The sequence below is a fragment of the Schistosoma mansoni genome, chromosome 1 (genome assembly GCF_000237925.1).
Source record: "Schistosoma mansoni strain Puerto Rico chromosome 1, complete genome".
NCBI lineage: Eukaryota > Metazoa > Platyhelminthes > Trematoda > Strigeidida > Schistosomatidae > Schistosoma > Schistosoma mansoni.
The window spans coordinates 54217943-54243611 of NC_031495.1; the positions used below are offsets into that span (position 1 = coordinate 54217943).

Consider the following 25669-nt stretch of genomic DNA (forward strand, 5'->3'; position numbering starts at 1 on the left):
GAATATATGGGGAATTTGTGTTTATCGCTCAATTTCCGTTCACTTATAATGGAGCCGGATCATGGAACTACAAATTAACTTTCATTTAGTTCATAAAGGTTAAGTGATAGTATAGGTTACCTGATTCTCTCTTTTTTATTTTAAATCCAAAGTTTATAAATTTTACACTGATCACTTAGTAACAGTAGTCGATTTAGATAAAACAACAGTAGTAATCAAAAAATATAATTTGAATCTCTTGAATAACAACAGTAATTAAATCAAATAACAATAATAAATGCACAACTTAAAACAATTTAACAACGTTCAAATACTTTATATAAATCTGTTAATGACGTAAGACGAATGAAACAAGATTGTAAAGAGAACGATTTATTGTCATTTTCATTATGATCTAAATCGAAATTAGGATATCTTCGACTAGGTAATAAAGAAGAACATAAAATAGGCCATAGTATATGTTGAATCATCCATTCACGAGGTGATAATGACGATGACGATACAGTGTTTTCTTTATCTGACTTATCATCAATAATTGATGTGGAAGATGATATGGGCGATGAAGAACAATCGTTGAATAAACTTGATGATACTGCATAGAAATTCGCTGTGATACAGCAAATATTTTCAAAGCAAATGGATTCAACTGACCAACTAACTTGTGTAGCTAATTTTGTCACATAAATTGGAAGCTGGTTCAATTCGGGTATATAACTAGAATGCAAGATTTAAAAAAGATCATAGACAGTATTACTATAATTGTTCTTCACTAATCGAAAGACATTCCTGAAGTTTATGTATTAAATGACGCTAGTTAACAAAACAGTGAGAGAAAAAACCGTCATGTTCATTTTAGGGAAGAAACATTTGAAAAAAAATCATTGTAGTAGTGTGGGAAATTGTCTAGGATAAAGTTTCAAAACAAAATAAAATATTTCCTTATTTATTTCACTAGAAATGTTGGATAAAATATTCGATTTTTGTTTAAACCTATAATTCCTTCATATTCTGAACACTAATTATTCTAATGATCGTTAACATTGAGACTATTAGTGCAATTAATCAAGCTTATGAAATATGAAACTGATAACTCATAGTTGGAAGAACATCTAGTCTATAATCGTAAAGTAGATAGTCTAACAATATATATCCAACTGCTAACTGGTATCTGAACTTCGTTCAAACTGTAAAACTGTTAAGTGAAGTACTGTAAAAATGTTAGGGTGCTTAATGCCATATATTTTCTCATACTAATACTAGTCAATCGAAATTAAACGTGAAAATAACTTGAGTTATTAGTATACATACAATCTAAAACACACTTACTGATAAGAGGAAATCGAAAGCTGGAAGAAACTCCAGGTTGTAGACATATTTTTATAAATTTATCTTTTAGAAGAAAAAAAGGAACTAATTCAGTGATATACAGATGAAAATGATTAAATCCCAGTAACTGAACTGCAACTTTAAACGACAACACACAAACTACTGCACTATGGTCAGTCAGGTAGTGTATCATTAGACATCTTACATGGAAAGTATGGCTTAAAGCCCTGTACATAAACTTATACTTGGTTACTGAGTAAAACAAAATCACTAGAATATAAATACCGTGTATAACAATACAGTTAATATTTCTCATTTGTATGAGTAATTTAATTCTTTACAAATATATGTATATTTGTGTGTAGGTGTGTTTCTGTTAAGATGAAGTTATCATTAGATTATCCTAAAGGCAGAAAATGAATAGAAAAAAATATTATAATATTTGTCCACTTGAACTACCACAGCTCGTTGTTATAGTGACAGAAGATTGTGGCAAGTCTATGTCAGACATTGAGCAATATATATATATATATATAAGCAACTTTATTTTGATGTAGGTTATTGCAACTAAAATAATCTGAGTTTTAATTGAAATCATTAAATTAGTTTGATTAGAAAATAATTGTTACCATAGTTTGTTGGATAATTTTATACAAAATAAAGAAACTTGCATAGAATTTAAGTACGTATATCCAAGCAATGTCATATCAATATACATAATACAGAAAAACGACTTTAGGCAATGAAATGCCCCTCTTCATGTAGTAAAGATTGTAGATATTGGTAGTTTAGCATTTAGTTGACAAGATGACTATGTGGCAAAAAAACTTCTGTTACGTATCATTGTAGTTTTAGCAAAAACTGCGTTAACACGTATTATTGTACTATTAGTGAGAACGATACAGTAAGCAGTGGTGAAGAACTTAAAAAGGAGTGGTTTGCCTTTAACAGTCTCATCTACCTTATATGAATGGCTAGAACATCTAGACTTTTTAGTAATTCAGTATACTTAGAGGTAAAAATGAACTTTCTGTCGTCATATTCTCTATAAGGAAAGTAGTATGATCTGATCGAAATCCTAGTAAAAAATTACAGTGAGGCTTTTCATACTATAATAATGGCACTCCGCAGCATTGACTCCGCCTGAAGCCCCCTGGAACTACTGCCAGTCCCAAGGCACAAGCCGAATACACAGAAGTGAACAAGCAAGTGAAGAGGAGCATCAAAGCCGACAAACGTATATATGTGGAAGATCTAGCAATGACGGCGGAAAAAGAAACAAGCTATTGTGAGAGAGAACAAACCAGATTCCAGTGGAGGACGAAATCAAGAAGAAGCGCTGAAAGCGGATAGGACACACATTGAGGAAATCACCCAACTGCGTCACAAGACAAGCCCTCACATGGAATCCTGAAGGCCAAAGGAGAAGAGGAAGACCAAAAAACACATTACGCCGAGAAATGGAGACAGACATGAGAAGAATGAACAAAAATTGGATAGAACTAGAAAGGAAGGTCCAGGACAAAGTGGGTTGAAGAATGCTGGTCAGGGGCCCATGCTTCATTGGGAGTAACAGGCGTAAGTAAGTAATTAAGTAACTTCGTAGCACTAGAGCTTCACATATTGTTAGACATTCCTTGAATAGTTATTTGCCAAGCAACAGAGAAAACCACTGCTCACTGTAACCGGCCATTTACGAATGAAATCAAGTGAATAGTTCAAGTAAAAAATTCATATACCCAGTTGGGTGGTCTACAAGAAACAAAATAACACGAAGCAATATATTCCCATTAGTTTTCCTTCTGGTACAAGATCTATATACATATATATTGAAATTTAATACATGAGATTATCATCAACTCATTACCAGGTACTGATTCCTGTACTTGAGTTTAGGCTAAAGTGAGAGGGATATTGGTGGTGGTCGATTGTTTAAAGCAAAGTGGGTGGAGTAGGACTCGAATTTATGGCTTAGCAACTGAAGGTTGAGCGCTTTAAGCGCTGACCAACTACTCCACTACACGATAGTTTTATCAATGACGTAAAAATATGATATTTTATAAAAATGTAGCTTCTCATTTGAAAATTACATCAGATCGACAGTTTGTAAACCTCAATAATAGTTCAAAAATGAAACAACTGTTTTCTTGAGTTTATTGACATTTATTGTCTTATTTTCCCACTTAATTCTAGTTAGTGAATAAAATTTAAAATACAAAAACCATCAAGTTCAATAAGTCACTCAAATAAATCATATTCCTGCATGAAAAATATCGAAGTAAATCCGCCGAAGTCATCTGTATTAATTAAAAAGATCAATATGAAAATTTCAGTTTTGCATCAGATTACAAATTGACTGAGGTTGATAATATTGGTCATTAAGAAGTAGTTGTATTAAACCAAAAACGTAAGGTACTTGTTAAAAAATAGGAATATTTTTAATTCTAATCCGAAAACGGATTGATAAGCAATGTAGACAGATCTCAAAATAGGAGAAAAGTACATAGCATTTCCGTGTCTCCATAAAACGACAAAAATTGTTTTTGAAAACAATGTGAAAACAAAATATTTATCAAGTCAATGGAAAAACTTACTCAGCTATAATTAAAGGAATCCCAGTAAGCACTTGATTTCCATTTGAATCAGTAGTTATTTTAATTGAGAAATAATCCCAGAGCATAGATGCATGCTTAACAAGAGTAGCGGTAGCTTCTTTAATAAATTCAATTGAACTGAGATTAGATAAGTATCGTGAAGATTTCCGAAGATATTCATGTCCTATTGATAAAAGATCTGCTAATGGGGCTGGTTCACGGAGAATTATCTACACATTATTAAAAGACATTATGAAGGAATAGTAGTTATTCAGGAAAATTTAGTGAACGAGCAGAAAATAGTTTCAAACAATAACCTTTATGGACTGTACAGAATATCAAAATAGGCAGTTCAACGAAGTCATACTTCGTTCATTAGCAGTTAGTATAGTTATCTGTACTGAAACCTACTACTCATATATATATATATATATATATATATATATATATATATTCAATGAATATTAGCTACCTTTCAAATAACTTTGATTCTTGAGTTACACTTTACAGATTGTTGACGGACACTATTCTCTATGGTATATTTAATCTGGTAAGCAAAATACAGCAATTTATTAATAGAATGAATAATATGTGCACAGAGACGACCAGAAGATTTACAAGCTCAAAATTTATGAACAGTGACTTTTACGTAATTTGTTTCTGTTTACTTGAAATAACTTTCTTTAATTACAAAAAGCTGTCATTGTTATTAACTGATATCGGTCAAATAATCATTTTTACACCCTTACTGTGATAGTGTCAACAGTACGAGTTAACAGGGCGCTAAAACAACCATTTTCGGCGTTAATGTCCAACTTCAACCGATCCACGATATTGGGCGACCGTCTTCCATTGTCTTCAGTAGGTAACTGCCTCACACCTTACATGACTTAACTCCACTGGTCACAGCTTCTCACTAGAACGTCGAGGACTACCTCTCAAACCTAGTCACTAATGAGTAAATGGTAATTGTCAGTATAGGGTTGTGAATATTGTTGATTTTTGATTGAGATCACGAATCAATCAATGTTAGGCTACCGTGTCGGGTGTGAGGCAATTATCTACCAAATACAATGGAAGATGGTCGCGCAATATCGTGGATTGGTTGAATTTAGACATCAAAACCGTTGGTTGCCGGCCCAGTGGTCTTAAGTTTAAGCGTTTGCGCGCGAGACCGGAGTTATTGGGTTTAATTCCTGTGTGGAGGATCGTGGATGCGTACTAGTGAGGAGTCCCATACTAGAACGAAACGGCCGTCCAGCGCTTTCAAGTTTTCAATGGCGTTCTAAAATTCATTGATTCATGATCGTAATCAAACTAGACAATCTTTACAACCCTATACTGATAATTTTGGTTCACTCATATACAGACAAATCTTATTTGTATGTTGACGGAGAAACAACCAATCAACACTAATGTGTATAAGTTGTAAATGTAGGCTTATGCTAGATAATGAATTTTAACAACATTACTTGCCCCCAAATGCCCTGGTACGGCCAAGAGTGGGGAGAGTCCGCTCTCCCTCTCCAAATGCTCTCACATGGCCACGCGTATATAGCCCCTGCCAGGGAAGTCCTACTCACTGTTTTCTCGTGGCATTACTGTTGTTTACGAAATTGAGAGGACGAAAAGCGAATGTCCGGCGCTTTAACCGGGTTGGTGGACAAGGTGAGTCCACCTAGGGGAGTTGGAAAACCCTGATTTCAAACCAATGGTGCACATGGGCTCCAATGTCCTGAAGGAACAAATGGCGTATGAATCAATTGTTGATCACCGGCTACCATGGGACTGCATCTCCTCACGATGCTCCACTGCCTTGTGGACCAGACCTTTAGGTCGAAGGCTCCGGGTGTGGCCCCCTAAGAAAACCACCTGCTTTAGTTTGGGCACCTGGGCAGTATCACAGCCCTCACACAAATGGAATGATTTTTGTGGCGCATATCTATTTGGTGCTTCCTTGTATCAATATTTGTGTTTAAATAAAACTTTATAAAAAAGAAACACAATCGCTTCATGTTGAATATCAAGTGGAACACATAAGAAAATTGGAGGTTGTACGTTTGAGTACAGCGAAATGAAATACATAACTGATCTCATGTAGTATTGATATGACTGAATTTGACGACCTAGACTTTTACTGCTTATCGTGATGGTCTGTTTCCTGAAAGACCAGAAAAATAAACCAAACATAAACAATAATAACTTTTTATTCTGTGATTCCAACTGATAGATAGACAACTCCTAAGCCTACAGATTGAACATATAATCTGAATGATTTCAAAAATATATAAAGTTAGCGTATTTCAATGTTAACAGAGATAAGAATACTTTCATAAATCATTTTGTTCATTGATAGTCGATTTTCATCGTAGGACTAAAGATTTTAGGAAAAAAAGCATGAACAAATTCATTTCTTATTTATCTATCTATTTACAATTTTTTTCATCTCAGTACTAAACAGTTATCTATAGATCAGAACAGATTCAGTAAATTTAATTTACAGTATCAATTATCAAAAATAGGAAACATAGTAGATTGATAAATAAAGAACAAACTGTTATATTCCTGATTAATGAACTAACAATACACTTGAATTCAAATAAGAAATTCTAACCACATTTGTTCTGTTTATCAAATAAATAAATTTTAAGAAAAAAAAACAATTTTGAAAAAAATTTCCCGCAGTTTTAAATGTCATTTATGTATATGTATAGAATAAGATATAAACAATTCGAAGTTTGTTAATTAACAGTAAACATATACAAACCAGTATACATGAAATATTTATTGATCAGAAATCATTTATTAGATTTCATTAACTTTAGCTAGTTTTATATCCAAGTGAATGGTAATTAGGTAGGTTTAGTTCCGAAAATACAAACAGGAAGACGCAAATTTCCAATTATTAGTAGTAGTAGTAGTACATACTGTACTGATAGAACAAAATGGTAGCGATATAACTAAGCCATGATTAGCTGGAACTACATTGGAACATTGATGAACATTATATTGCCAAAACTACTAGGTTGCCATTAACATGATACTTACTACAAACTAAAATGAAAATACAAGGTTATTTCAAATTTCTCAGTGAATTTCATTGATATAAAAAGAAAATAATTCGTAATCCACAAGACAAAAACGGTATAATGACAAACGTCACTGAAGAATAACCAATGAAACGGAGATGACGATGAACGGAATCGAACACGTATTGTATCAAAGTGAATTGCAGCATATGAAAATAGCACATAAGGAAATTAAGAGAAAAAGGAAATGTATTAAAATGACCAAGGTGAAATATATAAGGCACAACAAACATATTGCATCTTTATACAGTGGATTTCAGTTAGGACAGCTGAGTAATATAACCAATTCTTATACAAATAGTGTGGTTTAAAACCGAATAAATCCATTTGGTAAATGAAGTATATATTCACTAACTAATTCATATCAACTTGGTTCATTGAATTAGTGATGATTTAATTCAATATTATATGTTTAGTACAATATGAAATCTCACTTTTCGTACATCACAAAGAAAAAAAGACAATTGATAACTACAAGCATATATTATACATGGAATAATTTCTCTAGAATTAAATGAAATGGTTTTAAAAAGATTGGGATTTATACAATTGTTAATTAGCAACATGTTCAAGAATACAAATTTTTACCTAAATGTTATGTAATGTAATCTTAGTAGGTTGGACTTGATAGTTTCAAATAAATAGAGTATTGGGTAGAAAGTTAATAATCAATAAGTATTTCTTTGTTATATCCCAATCAGTAGAAAAATTGTATTTCTGGAGTTTCGTGGCTTAATGTGAGCCACTTCCTCAATGTTCCTTCTGCACTATTTAAACCTTTGTCAATTTTATTCGATTATTTATCTACTCTAAAAAATGGTTTACATTAAGCCACGAAACATCAGAAATACAATTTTTCTACTCATTGAGATATAACAAGAAAATATATTTATTATTAATGTATTCTTATTTATGATGGATTATCCTACAAATCAATGTGAGAAAACAAACTGATCACTGAATTATAGAGAAAGATTAAAACAATAATATAACCAATTTATTATTCTAATGTACAAAGTGTTAACAATAAAAATAATATTTTAAGCAAAGATGGATAGTGGCTGGCAGTGGAATCCAGGACGCGCGTTTCGTCCTATTTGGGACTCGTCAGCTGGATGTACCTTGCACAAGCAAGTGGCTATCAGGACTTAGTAGCTGAGTGGATGATGCGATGGCATTTGAAGCGAAAAATACTGTGTTCGAGTCCCGGATTGAACATCAACTCTGAGATGCATGTGAATCTAGCTGACGAGTCGCAAATAGGACGAAACGCGCGTCACACTGGATTCCACTGCTAGCCACTATCCATCTTTGCTTATAATGCTTGTGAATTAAGGCTACATCGAGGAGATCCGCACAGTATGCACATATGCCAATTAGAGACTGACCAGTTGCAGTCCTAACACATCGATGGGAAGATTCAAACAAACAATACTAAGTGAATTTAAAAATAATATTTGTTATGTCAAATATTTGAAGAAAAATATATTTTAAAAAATATTTTTCAGATGGAAAAACTAATAATATAATATATTACTCACTTCACCATGATTGCCAAAATTTGTTAATAATAATTGATAAAATAATGCTTGACTTAAAGGTTTTAAACGTATAAGTAATAATTCTGTATGGTGTTGTGCTAAACATCTTGTTTCATCAATAAAACCAATGAATTTACATGAACGTAATGTATTTTTAATGGACTGGTCTAAATCACATTCCAAATTACGTTTTAATGCAAGAATACTCATTAAATAGACTGTTCGATGACGAGGTTTTGATGATATTGATTCTATCATATCATTATTTGAGTATGCTAAAAGTGTATTCGATTTGCTAAGTAAATCATTAATAGTAGTAGTATTTTGTAAAGATGATAAACTTGTATCTGTTCTTATTATCGGTTTAGATGTTAAACTAACAGTAGTATCGTTATTATCAATGGTTGCATTACTATTAGTGTATGACTGTGAATGATTTTGAGCTGTAGTGGTTAGTTCATTTTCATCGAAATCCTTTTCTTGCTGGTCATAGAATAAGTGGGATTGTTCAGTGGTTGCTCTAAGAAGAAATAAAATTAAACCAAAATACGACAAAGATTAAATATCCTTTTATTCTTTGTTTGAATAAATTGCATGTTTATAGACAAATTTATAGTAAATGTAACAATCGTGTGAATATAAAATTCAATAGGTACTTTTGACATATCTCTGATGAGAAAAGTGGGTGAAGCAGGAGAGGAACCTGAAACGTATTGGCCGAAAGTTGAATGACTCAATTACTATGCCTCCAGCTCCTTTTATTAGACTATCCTATCACTTTTGACAGATAAGGTAACGCCAAAGTCACGAGAACATAATGAAAGCATACAACAGGCTATGCATATTATATATATATATATATACTCCTAAATGAGTAGTTATATCATATGCTAACCAGTAATTTACTTCGTGACACAATCTCAAATGTATGGTGAGGAGTTAGAAATAGAGTCTACTAAGTTCGAATTCAACTACCTAACAGTAACTCATTAGCTGTCGAGACTTGGATTTAATTTTTTCGGGATGAGTTCTATGTGAACAATGAGAAGTTTCAAAATAAAATGAAACAGTTGTTTAATGTGCTATCAGACTTTGAATAACTCTCCTCAGTCGATAACAGACTGTGATGAGGAATCACGAAAAATATTATTTCATTTTCATTTTAAGAATGAATAATTTCACTCATATATAATTATGATAAAAAGACCACTAACTTTATTTTGCTCCTATCAAGTTCACTATTATTCCATGAACTATTTTCCTGAAGAAGATTGGATTTCAATATTTCATCAGCTTCATCAGAATCAACTTCAATATCCGGACTCATTTCACCGATAGATTTTTTCAACGAATTATTATGTAATCTTTCAAGCTTACTACAAGCCATATTATTATTCATGTAATTTGATTGAGGTGATAGAAAACGTTCAAGTTGTTGTTCACGTAGATCAATTCGTACTTTTTCGTTTGGTCTGTCTGTTGATCGATCATTATGAGTATTTAATTCTTTAGGATTTTTAAAAGTAATCGGCGTTGGCAAACAATTTCGAACGAATGTTTGAATTTGTGCAGATGATAATAATGCTTGTTCAACAGCATCCTGAAGTCCATTAACTATTTCATCCTATAAAAAATGAAATCAAGTATAAAATGAGAGTGGTGAAATAATTTACATTTTAACAAAAAAAGATTGGATAATAATTGACATAGATCAATCTTGAAGCAACATGTAATATTTCAAGGAAGAAGGATCCATCTCAAGATTTCTAGCGCTGCTATTCAAGATATTTAGCAAATCGTTTGTTGTTAACGTCTTCAACAAAAATAAAAAGGTCATCTATGTACTATAAGTTGACTAGTGAATCTCTAAGTAAGAGACCAATTTCTAGAAGTGCCCACGACAGGAGTATTATCTCAAAGTGAACTTCTTTGACACATTCAAACAAACATGAAGAAAATGGATAGCCTCGATGGATGCCATTCGCGGCAAACCACTACCATGATAGTAATCCAAAATTTCTGACCCGATGAAGTGTCTGAGGAGAGAACAGTACCAGATTGATATACTTTTTTTGTACGTCTTTCAATAAAAAAAACTATGAGAATACCTACGGATTAATGAGGTGGAGTGCCACTTTCAGATAAATCGATTCATCTAGAGTTCGACCATGCTCCAAAAACCACCGAACAAGAAACACTTGACCAATAAATTTATGGCCAATGCTAAAATGTTTCAACTTTTCTCAGGTGTGTTATTTCCAAGCTTCCGCTAACCGTCGAATTATAATAGAAACTATGAGCTTAAGAACCATGTTGATTAAATGGATCACTCTATAGTTATCATAGAAACATTTCTATTGTAGTAAACTGATCAGTAGTTCACACAGAACTTTTTACTTCAAATTTGTTATAACCTTTTTAACTCGGTTAAAAACCACCGTATTAAAACAAAAGAATCTCAAGGCTTATTCAAATTCGATTAACTATATAAGTACATAAACAAACATACTATAAAATATGATAACTAACCTCATGAAGAAAATTTACTTCAGCTTTTGTTGGATGTACATTTACATCTAAAGTATGTACAGGCAATTGTATGTTTAAATATACATATAATGAATTAAATGTTGAAGATTTATACATGATATTTGAATTAGTCGATATTTTAAATTTCTTATTTGTTAATACTGCTTGATGATCAGTTGAATTAGACGATAAACCACGTGAAATCACAGAAGAGTAAGCACATTCAACAATACGTTTTATTGGTGTACAACTAACTAAACGATTATTGATGAATAGATTAAGTTTTAAAGATGGACTACAACCTGTAAAAAGTGTAACAGGCGAGTAAAGAAGATACAAAAAAACGAAACAAGTAAACAATGCAAATTATTGTTAGTAAACATTTGAGTTTATATAAATTTAATTATCAACTTTATTTTCATAACTGAATTCACAAGTCGATCTAAGTTAGACCACCACTGAAAACGTGGAAGCGCTGGACGGTCGTTTTGCCCCAGTACGAGACTCCTCAGTAGTGTGAAAACACTACAATCTCCACAAATCCCCATACTAATATCAATTTTATATTTATGATATTCTAGAGTACTGGATAACGATAGAATCAAAGATTTATGTTTTACCTTATTTGAAACTATTCAATCGAGTAAAACAAGATTACAATGTTGATATTCACAAAGATATACGATATTTGATATTACATAAACTGTACCAGTTCTCAAATTCACATACTTGATACAAGACCACGCCATAACAAACTGAGTTCGGCCAATTGATTAATATATTTAAGTGAATGATATATGTTTTACTGACACGAAAGTAAACTAGAATGAAAGTTTATAGAATTTACAAAATTGTTCGTTTTATTTGTACCTGTATGGTTGATTGCCTTAACCTTTTCTGTTCCAAAGCTATTGCAATTTAAGCATAACCCTTGATACTCTGTTTTTCTACCCTAATGCTCAATTTAAACGTAACTGTATTTTTCTAATTGTTTGTGTGTTGTGGTCGTGTTATATATTTACTCCTGCATCTTTTTACACTAATCTGAATTGGGAATCAGGAATAAATCGAATAGTATTCCAGTTGACTCATTTGCTCTCTATTGCTTGCCAACCAATCAGGCGGCGAAGTAGTTTTCGTCTCTCTACCTATGGCTGTTAGTCTCGATTCGGACTCATGCATTTCTAGCTTCAGGACTAAATCAGTCAGACTGTGTCAAGGCCATAATCTAGATCGAGACAAGTTCTCTCATGTATATTATTGGGAAGACAGATCAAGAACGTAACAGTTAAAGTTGCCACATCAAATTAGGACACCAGGATAAAATTATCATGACAAAGCTCAGAGTAGTAGAAGTAGCAATAGTATCGATAGTGGTAGAAAAGATTAGGTATTGAATAAGGCACACAAGATTCTGCGACTCAGTATCTAAAATAGTAGAATGAGTGAATGCACCTACATCACCTACAGCATTTCTGCTAACAGTTATTTCCTCTATAGAACACTAAGTAACCCTGTTGGTGAAATATAGAAAAGCCCATGTGATTCGAATTACCTGATAGCTAACTTCATCGTTCTTATAATCTCCAAAGATCGAAATGTTTTAGTCATACAGACAAACCTCCTAACAACAAATGGATAATGAAAAATGATATACAATTTGGAAATTAAGAATTCGAGTAGTTTCTGACATCTTGAGCGATATTTAAGATTGGATATAGGATATTTCCATTATTTATCATATCCCACTGTAAATGTCTTGTATTGCGTCACTTGGTATGATTATTTATTCGCTTTATAGCAAATTGAATATTCTGAAAGTTACCAATAAATTTATGGTGAAAATCGAGAGATACACAATTAAGCGTACTTAAAAATGATAGAATAAAATATGAAGTTTGGTTAATTCTTATTGTTTGTTACCAGTATAAGCTAGCTGCAGACGTCATATTACTAAAATTCTCATAATCAAGTTTCCAGTGATGGGGCAATAAAGAAATTTCTTTCAAAAAAACAAGTTACACCAAAAACAACTTTGCTTAATTGTTTCATTATTTGTTATGAAGTCTATAACAGACAGCATGTTATAATTTAATTTACAAAAATAGTATAACATCATATAAAAACAGTAATTTACCTGAAGAAACTTGATTTGGCGCAGTAAGTAAACCTTCATAGCGTAGACCGTAACGTTCTATGGCTAGACGTGTTGATTCTGAAGATGAACACTGTGAACTAGTGAAAGAAATTAAATTCTGTTCTATAGACGAACCAATTACAGCACGTATTGCATCCATTCTTGACCAACCAGCAGATGTACGTAAATCTAGAAAGAATACATACAACTGAAAGAAGATGTGCTAATAATGTATTTCATGTATGGTTACCATATTTTATGAAAGTACTCAATAATTTTTTGATTAAACAATAAATTGGTTATCCTCACCTAAACTTCGTTCACTACCACATGAGGGACAACATTCACTAGAGTTTATTCTTAGATTGGAAATTATTTAATTTAAGAAAGAAAGGAAAAATGATTAGAGCTCTCCCTCTACTCTGATCGTAAAATGATAAAATAAAAATTATAAAATTGGTCTTTTCAAATATCTGAAGTAATAACATCTTAACTGTTGAGTAATTTATATAGCATTCACTAAAATTATAACCAAATATAATTATTCATAATGGATAGATAAGAAAAGGATCAGTTATTATCCACTGATTTGAAAAAAGCCAATTATTAATTTTTTTATGCGATATTTATTATTACTCATTATTATTATTAGTAGTAGTAGTAGTATTGGTAGTAGTATCACTTATTAAGACGATTTAAATTGAAAATCAACATTCAGAAATATTTCCCTAAGGACCAATGAATAAATAAATTCTTGATAAATAATGAAGCATCCATAAGAAGTAAACAGATAAAGACTATGAAAAATAAGGTAATAAATTATTATCAAATGTAATTTTGCTTGTACTTAATCAATAAAAAGGATCCTAACTATTTTTAGAAAGTATTTCAAAAAAGGTTCACGTAAATAAACATAATATATATAACGTACTGATCATGTACATAGTAAGGTAATGAACTTCAAGCAGCCAGTTTATCATTTGAAGGTTAGAAATACAATCAGGCTATTTTATCTAATATATTACGTTATCAGCTAGAAGATAACATAATGTTCCATCACTTACAGTTTTAACCATAGAAACTTGGAACAACTAGGATTTTCAATGTGGCTGTTTATATTAAATCTGGGAAATACAAGAATTGAATAAGTCAAGAATTACCTTGAACAAAAAAATTGGTAACATAGATTAGATGTCCTGCAGTAGGCACAAGACCTATATAACTAGAAAACATATTAAAGCAAATTTAACAGTAAATATATAAAAGATAATTTTGAAAAACATTGGTTCAATTTTAGAAAAAACGTTATCACGGTACTAGATTCGAACTAGACTCGTAATAATTGTGTTTAATTTTGTGGTGCCTAATTGCTTGTTATTCATAACTGAATATATATATATATATATATATATATATATATATATATATATATTAGCATAAAGCCGTGATGAAGAACGAATCGAAAATAATTTCCTTCTTTCTATTAGTTCTTTTTAATAAATGTCTGAATCCACACAGTTGAAGCCACGAGTCAATCTAACCTAGACCACCGTTGAAAACCTAGAAGCACTAATCGGCCGTTTCATCCTAGTAGGAAACTCTCAAGTAGTGGGCATTCATGATTCAGCACGAGGGAATCGAACCCAAGATTATCGGTCTCGAGCGCTAGCGCTTAACATTTAGACCTTTGAGCCGGCACCTAAAATATCAATTTTCAATCTACTAAGAATATGTAATTGAGAGTTTATTTGAATATCACTTCAAAGTAATACCGTATGAAAAGTTTTCTTTCATAAGGTTAATAAAAAAAATACCACCAGGAACAACAGTGGAACTTGTACTGAAATGGTTGCAAAAGTTTAAAGACTCATGATAATTCAAAGTCTAAATTGGGCCTACAGACAGTAAACCACAGATCCAAGGATGTTTCTTCATTAGTAAGTGTTAAGAAGAGTCATGAAGTGGAAATTAGTTAACTCGGAAAACTGAGTGGCAGGGAATCAGTTTGTATATTATCTATGTATCCAATGGTTCACAGTATCTTTATACATCGATATACGTAAGCTTTGTTTTTATCCACTAATTCTCATTATTTCTCTTACTAATCATAAATTACGGTTAAGTAGCCAGTAAATATATTAATCAGGTTCATATCAAAAATGCTGTAGTTAAACACGTTTTGTGATTTATTATTTTCGGTTTGTTGTGGTAATGTATTTTAAAGATAAAATCACGTGAGTAGCAGATCTAAAATATAAGAGGTACCTAAATGCTCTTTCTGGTATTCTGACCAATGAAGTGGGAACGGATGACCTTTGTGTGGGTCCATAGATCATCGTAAATACTGCATCAAAGTTATTCGACTGAGTGCTCTTAGAATTAACTGAATCATAGAAATAACACTATGAAACGTAAATACATATAATAGCATTTACAACCAAGTTTATCAATGTATCATCACAATCCCATGGAATAAATTTCAAATATATTAAGACTAAGTTGTCATTAATCATGGTTGAGAAAAAGGGAAAACACTTAGGAATTAAGCTAAGCTGGTCGCGTAGTTGCATAAGTGGAATAAAGTGACCTGTGTTCTTTACTTAATCATACAGGTACATCCTATTTTTGCTTATTCTTCTTCTTGATAAAAGATGAAAAACATTAGGTCCCTCAGTAAAAGTTAATCAACCGATAAACATTCTAGGTCATAAATAAATCATGTGAATAACTTTACATTTTAACTTAAAAACCGAAATATGTATTTTTGCTACAGGAATTCCTGAATGTATGCCCATATATATATGTAGGCCATCGATTGAACTTGTGATACGCACTACATAATAAAATATTCTATCCCAATTACATTAAATAGGTGGGGGAAAAACATTATTGCGAAATAAGAAGTTGAAAAATTCTATATTGAAAACTAGACACGAAATGTAGGTGAAGAGATTTTGAGACTTAATTCACAGAAAATAAAACAGAAGTAACTAACACATCAGGTGAAACAACTTCAAGAGAAGAAAAATTTGATTTGTAATTTAAAACAAAATAAGACAAAGGTTAAAAAAATGAAAACAATGATAATAATAATAATAATAACATCGATACACAATAAACGAAGCTTGACTGTACAACACATTGCTAGTATTTTGAATTAAAAAAATGATAAAACGTGATATATTTCTTACAAAAATGACAATCTCGATGGTTTATTTATTTTAACTAGAAAGAAATTAGTACAGTGCCATATACAAACACTTAAAAACACATAGTAATGGGGGAAATAAAGTGAAAAATTGTTAATACGATAATAAACTATTTTTCATGAGAAAAAAACAGATTGAACAACAATAAAGAGTTAAAAACAAGTGAAATTTCATTTCCTTTAAAAGTACATTTTATTATTCACAAAGAACACCTAAGAGAATTGTAGTATGAGAATTACCAGTGATGTTGATTGTGAATTATGTTTAATAATGTCTCAAAACGTTGGATAATATAATATCAGTCAGTTAGCTACAACGTAAGACCAGGCACATATATGCATCGGTCCAAGTTGCCATACCTCGTTAGCACAACAAGATCAACACCGAATTCATAGTAGTAGTTAATTTAGTGGTGGTAGTATATAAAAGATAGGTTGTATATAAGGATATAGTACAGGAAGAAAGACAGATATGAAGCAATTTTAATCTTAAGGTTTAGGGGAAGATAAAGAGTGAATACACCTGCGCCATTGTGATCCATTCTGAGCTATGTCACCTAGAGTCTCCAACAATTGGTTACGATAGTCATGCGGACCCCAACCAAGTAGTTTGCATCTACCAACATGGCTTAGACTAGAAGTTAGTGACTTCAAGCTCTGATGCCACGTTTTGGTTTGACCGCCCCTAACTCTCTTCCAACTATTGCCAATACTAGTCAGCATAGCGCGTCGTGGTAATCAGTGTTCAGGCATACGTAACACGTGGCCCAACCATCTCAGTCGATGGAGATTCACAACCTCATTAACTGACTTAATATCATTCCCGAATGCCCTATGTCTAACCTCACTATATAACCCCGGTGATTTAATTCAAATAGTTATTATTGGCTAAAAGATTATAGACCAAACTAATTATTCTTTATTTGACAACGTCATATTACGAACTGAACACCTGTAGTTTTTTCTTAGCCAGTTCGAAAGGCAGTTAAAGGTGCTTGTATGCAAGCTTTTATAACCAGTCATACAATATGATACTTTTGAGTAGTGAATCATACTACAGCCAGGCATATTTACAGATCTCAGTACTAATTACACGGTGTTGCGATCTCTCAGAAAGAGATGAATAAACACAGAGATCCATCAAATATCTGTACATTGAAGTGGATAGGTCTTGCAGTAGTAAAACAGATACGAGAGTAACAAAGTGTTAGAAACTCCACACTTTACCACCACATAAAGATTCCTGTGGGTCAACAGGTATCCCAGACTGTCTCTCGCAAAGCAAACGTCAACCACATCTGCTACAACAACACTATCATCTTTATAATTGCCCTCATAAACGTATAGATATAACAAAAAACTGATAGTCATCACAAATGTTAATTAACAAATGATTATGTGAAACTTAAATAAGAGAGTAAGATTATATCACCTGAATGCTTTAGGTGGGAAAGGTTCTTTCAGAAAATAATGACCCTGCTAATCTGAGTCTTTTCAACTGACAGGCCTGGAACGTCGTTGTATACAATGAATTAAAGACATGACTTATACTAAGAAATGAGAAAATTGCATATGCCATACCGTTTTAATACATTCATTTACTTCACCAACCGGACTGTCACTTTTATCCCTGAAAATAATTGAATGATGATTATTTGGGTATAAGAGATAACTTTTTGGCTTTATATCAACCAGGAGACATATGATATACAGACTATGAACATAAAATACCTAGAACTGGAAAATGTTCAACTCCTTATCCAATAAGATGAACGAATTAATAGACTATGCGGTATTTTCGAACTAACATGTCTTTTATGCACTTATCCTCCTAAAATCTTTGCACATTTATGAATAAACCACGAAGTGAATAATTATTAGCATTAAACTAACCTTGTTCAATCGAACTTTTCCCAGTAGCACTTTCAGAATGTAAATGGAATCCACATTGTTGAGCATAATGAATAGCATACCTAAAGTAAAGAATAAAGGTGATTTGGATTAAACTCTAGTAAATAGTTTGTGTAAATCACATATAAAAAATAATACAATCGACTTTACACAGTTGAATAAAATAATTATTTACTTCTATCACTTATGAATTTCAAGCATTTAAAAATTAAGAAACCATATCATATACAACATGGTTTAAGTCTGACACGATTTCCTGTTTTGCTTAGAGTTTATCTCAAAGAATTGATTGAAATTAAGTAAAAACACAATGAGAGGGCTTTCATTCTCGTTTAGGCGTAGAGTATACAGATTTTTAGTTGACTAAGTGAAGATAACTTTGTTTGGTGAGCCTTCATTATCAACAATACAAATATTTGCTAATATATAGATATTATCAATACAGAATTGTGGAGCTTGCTGAGTTTCATTGAAACTATAAACCGGGAAGTGCTAAACCACCATTAAAAACCTGGAAGCATTGGACGGCCGTTTCGTCCTAGTTTGAAACCCTCCAGAAGTGGGCATCCGCAATCCCGCACGAGCAAGTCGAACCCAAGACGTTCCGTATCGTGAGGGCACTTAACCTACAGACCACTGATTCAGAATCCGACGGTGTTGATGTCTAACTTAAATCAATCCACAACATTGCATGGCCATCATCCATCATCTTCATTAGGTAACTACTTCATACCTTACATGTTTGAACTCAGTCACGGCTTCTCCCTAGAACGCCGAGAATTTCCTCTCGAAGCTAGTCACCGGTGAGCACATAATAATTATCATCATAGAGTTGTGTAGGTTGTTAAATTTGATTGAAATCATGAATCGAAGGTCCTAGGTAAATTTTCCATGTGTGGGGTCGTGGATCCCCACTGATGAGGAGTCTCACACTGAGACGAAACGGCCGTCTAGTCCTTCTGGGTTTTAAATGGTGGTCTAACACTGATCGGCTCATGATTTCAATATAAATATATTTCCTTCCCGATTATTTTACTTACTTAAGCTGTACAATCACATTTACAGTTAATTTTATTTGTTAAAACTAGTGGTCTGCAGTAAGACAGACTGGTGTTGAATAATTAAAAGGAAAACTTGAAGTGGTATCCTGTCATGAATTGCTCACGAAAATCAGATATTGAAAGAAAGTTATGTAATAATCGCCTAATAAAAAATATTAAGATGAATATAATTGACGGCTTGATGGACGCTAAGAACAGAATAACTAAAAGTTGTAATGATGGCTAATTAATGGTCGTGAAAAATAAATGGAAAGTTCTAGGAAAAACGATAGAAAGGAAGATTAAGCCCACAGTTGAATGGTTAGGGTTGAACCAGAGGACACCAATAGTCTCTGCTGAACACAAGTTCCATTTGCATTTCTATTGAACCTATGCTTCTGATTATATGCATGATTTTGAAGATTTCTCGTGAAGTGGAATCACCAGAACTAACCAGATCCTTCAAGATTGAGGTTTTTCAATACGTAACATATATTTCTAGTATCATGAAAAGATTTATTGTCAAACAAAAGGTACAACTGATTCCGCATATTACATTCATTAGAAAACATTTGATTATGGAATTTCAAATCTTAAAAACCCTTTACCATGACGAAAAAGCACTATCCATCTTTGCTTATCATGCTTGTGAATCAAGGCTATATCGAGGCAATACGCACAGTATGCACATATGCCAATTAGAGACTAACCAGTTGCAGTCCTAACACATCGATGGGAAGATTCAAACAAACAATACTAAGTGAATTTGAAAAAGCTTATAGTTCGTATTTATGTCTTAAAATATTGTAATCTGCTTACAACTACTTTCATTTTTAATAAGTAGCATGACATGTGGATAAACATAAAGCAAAACTCCTACTGTCTGAGCAGGACTACAGATTGTTACCATATTAAAAGGCTTTCAGAGCCTGAATTGAAATTTAAAAATTAAGCGCCTTGAATTTATCAATCGGTAGCAAATCCCTCTGTATTTAGTATTCTGACTTCAAAATAGAAATAAAGATTTAACACTTCAGTCGACTTACTGAGCAACTACTTCTGTCACCTTAGACAATTCCTCTCTTCCATTTTTCAAAGCAGATTTTCTGATTGGTGCATTATAAAATAAATTCTCTGCAACAATAGTAGTTCCCGGATTACCAGCACAAGGTACAGGTTTCGATTCAGCGACTCCAGCACGATATTTAACTTTAAAAGCACAGTTTTGATTTGCTGTGCGTGTTGTCACAGTAACTAAGGCAACATGGCTGAGACTAGATAATGCTTCACCACGAAAACCAAATGTAGAAATTTTACTTAAATCTGAAAATTCCTAATACGAAAGTAATAAGAAATCATATGACGAACAAATTAAAAGAATTCCAATGAAAAATTGAAGGAAAAAAACTTCATACTAAATACTAGAATTTCGAGAATGAAAAGCCATCAATCAAAGTGGAATTTTCCCAGATCTCTGGCTTCAAAAATATTCCCTGCTTAAAAAAATAACCGTTAAGACAGTATTTTTTGAACAAAATTCGATTTTTTTTTATCAACGAAGATTATGGTCTGTTTAAATATGCTAAAGTATAACATCTACACGTTTATAGAAATTATTAAGTAATGCAATTACAATTGTTTTCATAGTTGAAATCATGAGTCAATTGAAGCTAGATCACCAAGGAAAACCTGGAAGCACTGGACGGCCGTTTCGTCTTATTGTGGGAATCCTGAAATCTCCACAAAACCCCTTCTGATTACAGTTTTTTTCGTCAATTAATATAAATATCATTCCACTAAAAATATAATCTGTATTATCCCTAATCTCTTAAAAACTTAGCGATAAAATAGAACAGACAAAACATTTTCATTCATTAGGATAACAATTATTTCATTTCCAACTATTATTACGAGCTGTACTGTAAATTTAAATAAAATTGTTATGATAACAGGAATATACAAGAGAATGATGAAAAAACGAGATACGAATTGAGGGAAGATAGAAATGTGTATCGAATTATGGACTGACTGGTTCCATTTCACTTAGCGTCTTTTATTGTTACTATTTATATTGATGAAAAGACTACTTTAGCATAGAATGAGGAAGGCATCAATCAAGTACCAATAATATTAATAACGATAATCATAACTATAAAAATAGAAATATTGATGGATATAGTATAAATGAAGCACAATTAAGGAAGATTTCATTATTCACAAACGTTTATTTTATTGTCTACAGAAAAAAAAAAGAAGAGAAAACTACACTACGATCAATATTAAGTTCTGTTTTGAGCTATTGATTTAATGTTTGATGCGGACTATACAATTTCAAAATCTCTACAAATCCCCCTTTGTAACTAATTGTTTGATTATTTATTTATACATAATCATTTTTCAATCAAAATACAACTACATGAAAATGAGATAATTGAAGGAGAATATAATTAAGAAAATACAAGAAATATAATAACCACTAACTTTTAATTTGCTTGTAGTAAAACGTTCGCATAAAATTGGCAAATCTGACTGATGTATACCACAACCATTATCTTGAACTTGGATAAGTTTTAAACCTCCATCTTTAACAGTAATCTATTTTAAAAAAGAAAAAAATTTTAGTATGAAAAAGAAAATATCTTAAATAATAATACAGATTAGTTAAGTGATTAAATTAACTCAACCACCAGATACTAGGGTATGAGCAACGAGCTAAAGTCACAAGTGAAAATTTCCATGAAGCATAGGAAAACAAGCGTACCACTTCAATAAGAAAACAGATTACAAGAGGTGAATGAGCAACAAACATAACAACTACTTGCTATATACGATTATGTCGTAAATGTAACACCTAGTAATGATCAATTAATAAATGAATGAAAATATTGTGTCGAAAAAATTATAATATTAATAATAAGGGGTTTGTCTTCAACTATGAAATACGATAATACACTGAACACTAAACTAGATAACATTACACGCAGATACATAATTCAGACCAACAACTAAAAGACAGATAATAGATCAGGATCGTTGTTTATTGACACAGTATAAAATCGGAATAGAATTGAGATATGATGCAATCAATATTTTACATACTACAATAGCTTATATACTTAGTGATTCTATGTCTTCCTTCAGTAGCCCTTCACATTTTGCCTTACTGGCCACATTATCAGGAAGAATCTGAATGAGGTAGCTAGCCACCTAACTATTAAGGTCTTTTATTATGACGGAAGGTGTAAGATCCAAACCAAGGTTTAGTTTAGACACGTGCTATTGCCCAGTTGAAATCAAAACAAGGGGATTGGGAAAATAACGGTTCTAAATTTCATCATAAATACAAATGTACATTATTACCTAAACAAGTATTACCGCTCAGTTATTCAACCAATAATTGTTCCCTCAATAATCAATCTAAATTACAATAAATAGACAAACTGATAAAAAATGTGAGAAAATTACCGAGCGCACCAAAAAATAAGTGTTATTCTACCCTTTCTGGATAGATCACGTAAAAATCCGTTCAAAAGATGATATTTTGTTGTTTTATAACACAAAGTGTTTCCAATTCTGGAAAAGTGCAACAATTCACAATCAAAATGCACAATCACAGTCAACTCAAGCAACACAATCAAAGGGGGAACAATCAATATGGCTGCCGCCAAGACTAGGTATTAACTAAAACAACATAAATACAGTTCCGGAAGAAACATAGAAACTCAGTGAAGGTGAAAGAAAAATGAGAAAACTATAATAAAATAAAATAATACCATCTTAAATGGCATCAAAAAGAATAACAACATGTACAACTAAAGAAACCAATAAGAACACTTTGCAAATATGTGCATGGAGGGATTTTCACACACAAAACCTTCAAAATGGAATTTACAGAAGGTGTGTAAAGAATTGTTCATCACGAACTGTCATATAAACAACCCCTGAAAACTAGGGAGAACTGGAAATCTGTATTATTCTAGTTTAGTCTCCACAAAATTTATACAACTTTCAAGAATAACTTACACAAGATGGATTGTTAGAGCGTTCAAAAATTTACCTGACCCTTGACCCTTTTAAATAAAAAAAAACATCAATGTTTTCAATCCCTGTTTTTACACTAAGAGCTAAATTCTGGCGATTGACATACTAGAAGAATTTAACTTGACTAAAATCCATTCATAATTAAGAAATATTAATTATCAACCCACTTTAGCTGTTTAAAATACATCTTATTGTATTAACCAAATATATGTTAGTACTAATAAACAAAAGCTAATATGTAGCTCGGAACCTCTACGAAAGAATTGAAAACCTCTGAGAAAATTCACTTGTTGAATAGATAAAGTACTTCCTGTAAATCCAGTTGATAAAATGGGAATTCAATAGGTCAGGAGATGACTTTTTCAGGAATAGGTATTGACTTTTGAAAAAAAAACAATGTTAATCATGCTTTACTGAGTAAAAGTCAAAAATGTGTTAATAACATTGGTGATTAATCAGTTAAATTAATAGTCAGTAATTCAATGATACTTGAATAATTCCAGCTCAGTCTACGAATTCCTGATGAGTCTCAAAACAGAGCAAAACACCTGTTTCAGTATTTCACTATTGCTAACAGTTTTCCATGTCTTACAATCTTTTTATGAGATATACTTAACAAATTTCTATGAACAACTTCAAAAAAATATGTTTTATGAAAAAAACATAACTATGGACTTCATTACATAATAGAAATAGCTGATATGAGATAGTATTGATCAGTTAAATAAAAAGACTTAAAGTGAAACGAACCACGTATAAGTACCTTTATCATTGTGCTACCAGCATCTATACTATTCTCTAAGAGTTCTTTAATTGCATTTACAGGACGTTGTATTACTTCGCCAGCAGCAATTCGATTGATTACTTCTTTCGGTAGACGTTTAATGGTCTGTGGCATTGATTTGTCTGGAGTTAGCAGTGGTAAATTAGCGGAGGATTTAGAATTATCATCTGAGTTTAGTTTATCCATTTGACTGAAGGTTAGTGGTGAATTTCGCACATAACATTTAATATCCTCTGACGAATAATAAATACATTCACTACAGTAACAAACTTGAAAAGTACTGTAGACTTGCGTTCAGATCAGAATATTTTACTTGAAAATGAAAAAAAAGACAATTGGATAAAAAAAAACATAATACAGAGCACTAGAAGAAAGTATGGCTATATAGAATGTCTCACAAAGATAAATTGGTGCAACAGAAAATCACTATAAGATTAAGCACAGATAGGGTATCATGTAATAATAAAAATATTTAGTAAAATGGGTTTCACCAGACGAATTAGAAGTTAGTTTACACCAGAGACTGACAACAGCTGGAGTAGCATAGAAAGTCAAATGACACTAGATATTTGCTTCGTTTTAGTTTGGGGACTTTCAAACACTGAGCACCTACGATCTAGCATCTAATCAAGTTTAGGACCTTTTAGTCTTCGGGAGACCGGAAAAGACAAAACATAATGATTCACGAAGTTGCCAAGTAACACAGTCACCAATAGTTAAGAAAGTGTGAAGAATGTGCAAGTTTGTCGTGATACTGCAGAGATCATAATCGAATCATTTTCAGCTTCATTAAAATATTTCACACGAGCACAAAGTAATTGGTACTAAAAGGAAACTAAGTCGGTGGTCAGATTCTAATGGGTTAGACCTTTTCAACAAGCTATATTCTCTCACAGTTGACCTTTGAATCGGACTGTCCCATTTATATCGTAATCACTAAAGCATTTTTTCTAGAAGTTAGACTTGATACTGTTGATGCCTTTAATTTATGCAAACTGGAACGCAGCTCAGTTGAAACGAACATGACTGGAAGAATCAGGCGGAACTGACAGGCAAGAAAACTTGATAAATAATGGCTGGGTGAAGTAACATCTTGGGATATCAAACAAATTTCGGCTCCAAGTTACGACTACATTCCTAACCAATTTAAATAATTACACTTCCGATATTTATCTTGACGAACTATTTAGCTTATTCTTATACGGAACAATTTAACTGACAAAAAATACATATTTGAAGCAATTAGTCCCTTTGGTAAATTTGGATAATGTAATAAGAAGACGAAGATTATCAGAACTATGTGAAAAAATATTTTGAAGCGATTCGTAAGTGGAATAGAAATCAAGGTTTTTAATTAACAAATATCAGCAAAGAATATATTCATCTTAGATTAGTCAATGCTAGGATCACAGAACTAATGAGTGATTTGTGTTATGACTAAATAATCTAGTCTGCTGGATGAGGACTAT

At 32.1% G+C, this 25669-nt stretch overlaps 1 protein-coding gene across 1 annotated transcript; it reads right to left on the reverse strand.

Annotated features, from left to right (window-relative positions):
* Positions 1 to 210: 210 nt before the first annotated feature.
* Positions 211 to 24519, reverse strand: Smp_009550 (putative DNA mismatch repair protein MLH1). The gene is made up of 10 exons (XM_018794868.1): positions 24180 to 24519; positions 21857 to 21970; positions 20422 to 20708; positions 18318 to 18397; positions 13217 to 13405; positions 11080 to 11381; positions 9765 to 10174; positions 8551 to 9070; positions 3921 to 4150; positions 211 to 714 (listed from the first exon to the last, which is right to left on the reverse strand). Exons 1-10 carry the CDS (start codon positions 24384 to 24386, stop codon positions 297 to 299), a joined length of 2757 nt encoding a protein of 918 aa, XP_018649237.1. The 5' UTR covers positions 24387 to 24519; the 3' UTR covers positions 211 to 296.
* Positions 24520 to 25669: the final 1150 nt, after the last annotated feature.